At 37.8% G+C, this 5,326-nt stretch overlaps 1 protein-coding gene across 1 annotated transcript; it reads left to right on the top strand.

Annotated features, from left to right (window-relative positions):
* The first annotated feature begins 1,411 nt into the window (after window positions 1–1,411).
* On the top strand, window positions 1,412–2,206 carry LOC149297943 (transcription factor HES-5-like). The gene is made up of 3 exons (XM_089487816.1): window positions 1,412–1,465; window positions 1,583–1,748; window positions 1,962–2,206. The coding sequence occupies exons 1-3, from the start codon at window positions 1,412–1,414 to the stop codon at window positions 2,204–2,206; spliced, it is 465 nt and encodes a 154-aa protein (XP_089343942.1).
* Window positions 2,207–5,326: the final 3,120 nt, after the last annotated feature.

The following is a 5,326-nucleotide window of genomic DNA, read 5'->3' as shown; positions in this document are numbered from 1 at the left end:
TGATAATGTTGAGCCCCTATTCCATAAAAGCACATATGAAATAACTTTTGAAGTTATCATAATGCCACCATTCTTGGTTAGCGACCATTTGACCTTTCTCTTCTGCCATCTTTCTGTGATGGTTAAATCTGTCCCATTGAACTCAACATAAGCAAACCTGAAATACTGAAATTATTGAGATCAAGTTTAATGCATTTATGTGTTAAAATTATTTCCCAAATGCAGTTGGTACCAAAATGAGTGTCTCCTACATCTTGCTTTAATTGTTTGCTACAATATATGAATGAATTGATTGATTTTATTGGAAATTTCCATTACTGTTGTTTCCGACTCACTTATTACGTTTTCTTTGTTTCCTTATTTCTTATTTTACAAAGCTATTACAGGAATCTTTTGTTTTCAGATCTTGCATCTTTCTCTTGCAATTTTCTAATACCTGGTTTGCTAAGCTGTTTTTACAAATGGTTCAGTAAATTGCCCTAAAGGTAATCATTTCGAGTACATGCCCTCAAGGTCCCTCCTAGATTTCTTTTCAAAGAAAAAAAATAAACCTTTACATTTTGCACATTTGCTCTGAAATTGATTTGTGACTTTTTTTCTTTCAAATAAAGTTTTCTAAATTTGGCTTAAAAATATATGTTGTGAACAATATTTGTAAATATCTGCCCAAAAACTATGTTTTAAATAGCTAATTATGTAAGTAAACAATTAAAAATACTGTTCTACTTGGATGAAGTAAGTGCGTCTCTACTTGGTCTATATGTTATGTTCAGTAAAGAAACCCTAGCGGATCTGAATTTTTCCCTGGAACTTTAATTACATAAAACCAATACAAAAACCTTTAAATGGTTTCCGTTATAACAACTGCACTGCGTATAGGAAATCGATAGACCCCCACCTTGTATTTGTATTTCAGTAGAGAAATGTGTAGGAGAACCCCTATTCTTTAGAAATATTTTTGTCGTGCTGTAGGTAGGACTCATGCCCCGTTTTAGAACATCTGGTTTCACAGGGTCCAGTCCTGCCCTGGCACACTTTAAAAAGGAGCAGCATATTGCAGTGTGGATGTTCTCATCAGGCATCAGTTTGATGATAATGATGGGAAGCTCTTTCCCACGTTCTCCCACCTCATTTTAAAGCTTGTCGCCATTGTGTAACACACTCTCCACCTGCTCCGCTGGGAGCAGGGTATTATCCTCAGGCAATTCACAGTCAATTTACCACGCTGTAATAGATGCCTCCTCTATTGTCCCACTGAATGCATGTATTGGCTGTACGAGTGTGGGAAAGTCTAACAAGTTTGGGACACATGCATTTGTATGCAAGCTCAGGGGTATAAATACAAGGCAAAGGACTCCGCTGCTCAGATCACTTTTTGCTCAGCTCTAAAGCTTGTACAGACCTCTGGATAATGGCTCCTACCAGCATTTCACTCAATTCCCTCTCATCAAAGGAGAAAAATAAAGTAAGTTTCATTACCATCGTTTTCTAGAAATAGCCTTTGAACTGCTCTAACTGTTCAATGCCTATTATTAATGCAGATGATTGACTTATAATACTTATTTTTTTTCCCCCTCTGTAGCTGAGAAAACCTATTGTGGAAAAGATGCGCAGAGACAGAATCAACAGCAGCATTGAACAACTGAAACTGCTTCTGGAGAAAGAATTTCACAAACAAGAACCTAATGTCAAGCTTGAAAAAGCCGATATTCTAGAGATGGCAGTGAGCTACTTGCAACAGCAGAAAAGTAAGTTCATTTTCAGTCCTTATTCCTATAGTCTTAAATCTGGTCCTCTAGTTCTTCCACAAATGTTGGATTTTGAGGCTAACGTCCATCAAGTCCACCACTTTCATAAGTTTGCATTTACCCACATAATAATATACTGATTGTATGGAGAGAGATTCAGAACCGAAATCTATGTGCATACATCTGACCTGTTATATTATTTTCTTTCTCCAGGTCAGTTTTCAAACCCGGAAAACTTAGAGCAGGATTACAAACATGGATACTCATGGTGTTTAAAAGAAACAATGCAGTTCCTTCATTACTGCCCGGAAAGCACCGAAGCCGGCGTGAAATTACTTGACCACTTGCAAGCACCGCAGACAGTTTTCACCGGTCCTCTCCTACATGCCACCAAAGCCATCAACTCTAAACAGGCTGTCAGTGCAAACAATCCTGGCAAGATATGGAGGCCTTGGTGAAGCAGCATCAACTCCTTAAGGACATTAGAAGCCAAAAGAGGAAAAAAGTGACTTGGTACAAGTCATGTATGCCTCTACTAGTTAGGAACTATGTTCCCCTGCAGCGACCCATGCCTTGCTTGGATATTAACAGCTCTACAGCAGCAAAGAGACTATTTCAGAAGAAAGTCATGCTATCCTATTGGATATTATATTTTTTCACAAGAAAATAATTATTGTATAACCATGTGATGGTTTCGAGTTATTATATGTTAACATATTTTTATGTGCACATGTTCTAGGATATTTCTATTATGTATTTATTTGGGTTTATTGTAATACAATATTCAGTTGTATTAAGTATTTGTGTAGAATACACACTAATCAAGGAAGGTTTGAAATCTCTACTTAAATTCTTAACTTCTGTGAAGTTAGTTGTAATGTAAGGAATCAATCTACAATGCCTTTAGAGTATGATCTTCTCTGAAAGATGAATTATAAGGCAAAACTCATGTTAATTCCTCTTGCTGTTGTTCACATAGAACATTGTTCTTAATATATTCCCATGGAATGGCCCAATATTCGGATGAGTCAAAGAATGACTTTTTATATTTTGTTAAGAGAACTGAAACAATTTAAAAGCTCTATAGGCTTTAAAATGTTTTAAGTCAGATATTTTGTTTGAAACATTTGTGGAGAGTTCCATAACAATCAGACCTTTTATTGAAAAATGTTAAATCCGATCTCTCTCTTTGTATGTAACTTTTTTAAAGTTTGCTCATTTTTTAATGTCTGGGTGTATTTGTACCACTCAAATAATTGGGCAATAGCTGTGTCTTTTATAAAGATATGTGTATTCAAAGTGTAACTTTTTAAGCACCAGAGAGGTTAGCAATATTTGCAATACCTTACATGTGCCTGTGGCCTTTAAAAGGTTAAATCTGGTGGGCATCTATTAAATGCTTAACTATTATCCCACTCCTTTTTGTTTTAAAAAGGACATTGTACAAAACATTTTTGCTACTTTTTTCAGCTTGTAACTGCCGATGCAGAGCTATTGTGTATTTAATCCTTATAGGATAAACATTGTATACATGAGAAATGCACTGATTTCTTACTTTCTATTAAATAGAGTTTCCGGTACAAGATTTAATTAATTAAATCAATAAAATATTATTGAACACTATTCTAAGACTTCGGTTTTATTTATCTGTGTATGTTAAAAAAGGTTACACTCATGTATATAATCTATATTAAAATCACACATGGCTGCATAAACATGCACATACATGGTAATATGCAGTATTCTATACCATGGTCATATTGATCCAAAGAGGATGGAATCTTTACACAAAGGTAATAACTTTCAGGGTGAGTGACAGCAAATTTTATTTCTGAAAGGAAAAAGTCCTCTGAATTTCATCCAAACCAAAAGGCCTGGGAACTAAATTTGTTGTCTGAAAACTAATGGACCAAAAACGAAATGAGATATTTGTCCGCATCGTTTTAGGCCCATTTGCACAAGCCTAATATAGATATAATTGCCTGTTGATAGCCCACTTTATCAACCGGACCAGTGCATTCAAATAAGTGGAGAAAAACAATGCTGGGACACCCTCCAAACACTCTACTGTTGGTTAAATATTCTTCCCGCTATCTACTCAAAAGCAAATATAGACATGTGTGCATACAATATGTAGAAATATAAAAGGGGCCCCCTACAGCCGTTGTAATGGAACAACGACAACACGTATCTGAACCATTTCTAATAAGGGCATTATAAATAATGGTTTTAGTAACCAGCCAGCAGAGCATCTCATAGAAACATATCAATGCAGGGTAATGATGGCTCATTCACACGAGTATGAAACCTAAAAGCTGTTGGGCTGTAGTGCGTGTGAGTAAACATGCATGGTAAACGTTTAATGACCGGCATATTGAGGAATACAAAATTGAGGATTTGGAAAGCTGCGGTGGAGCATACAGTAGTGGATTTGTTAATATGTATCCCATCCGCATTCAACTTGACTTCCAGCTTGATACTCGATGCAACTCGTGATTGTGCGCACAAGTTCATGCAGTTGCTTAAGACCCTTAACGAAATCAGGTAATGAACCTTCATAAAAGAAAAGGAGATCCGACGTTCCGTGGACAGAATGTGAACTGATCTTGTGTTGCAGTCCAATGTCACATCACCATACCTGGGAACTTTTGGCCTCCGGCTACCTGGAAGCTTCCCTTGTGGGAGGCGGCCCGGACTGCACACTGACGTTGGTGGGCGGTCCCGCTGATGTCTGCTGGAAACACCCCTAATTCAGGAGATAATGGGCGGGGAGAGTGGCGTGTCAAGACCCCGCTCCCACGACCCAGAGGATTCGGGTCTTGACCCGGGGAACCGGTGCTTCACCCAGCAATCTCGGGGTCAAACACGGAAAGTTCCCAGGTATGCACATCGCATTCACCGATGTATTATTGGTGGACTGTTTTATTTCTGAAGCCCAAGGTATCATGCTTCCAGTTATCTGTGAAGGTGAACGTGTCCAAAGTGCCATTGTGAGGCCTCACTCCCCCATGTGCACACACGACCCCTTTCTTTGCTCCATTGCTGAAGCCAAAAGAAGACCCAGATCTTCCTGGTCCACAGAGGGAACCGCTGACGTCTTTAAGGGGGATGCAGATTAAAGGACCTGGCTCTTCTGCATCATTTCCTGTGAACAAAATGATGTCAAATAAATGCGTGCAAACCATGCAGAAGAAACAAGTAGGCCCCAGCCCATCGCATGCAAGCTATTTATACAACTAAAAAAGGTATTATGAAGTATCATTTATTTTATTTACCTATCACTGTCGCTTTATACTTAATATAAATATTAATGTGGCTGTAGGGCTGTAGAACACTATGATACCCTCATACCCAGCAAACAATCCATATGTCAGTCATTTGTAAATGATTGTCATTATAAGAGTCATTATGTAAAATATACATAATAATATGGAGAAATGTATAATATATACAATGTCATTCTTTCTCATCGTCATGCTAATATGTCCCTTCTGCTGTTTAAAACAGCCCCAGCTCATTATCATAATATATGCAGTGCGTATTCAAATCTATGCGCACAGCTCGGCGGGATATCCAAC

This window comes from Sceloporus occidentalis, unplaced genomic scaffold, assembly GCF_023333645.1.
Source record: "Sceloporus occidentalis isolate IW3139 unplaced genomic scaffold, rSceOcc1.0.p SCAF_35, whole genome shotgun sequence".
Classification (NCBI taxonomy): Eukaryota; Metazoa; Chordata; class Lepidosauria; order Squamata; family Phrynosomatidae; genus Sceloporus; species Sceloporus occidentalis.
The sequence above is the reverse complement of the archived record's forward strand: the minus strand, read 5'-3'. Positions and strand labels throughout refer to the sequence as shown.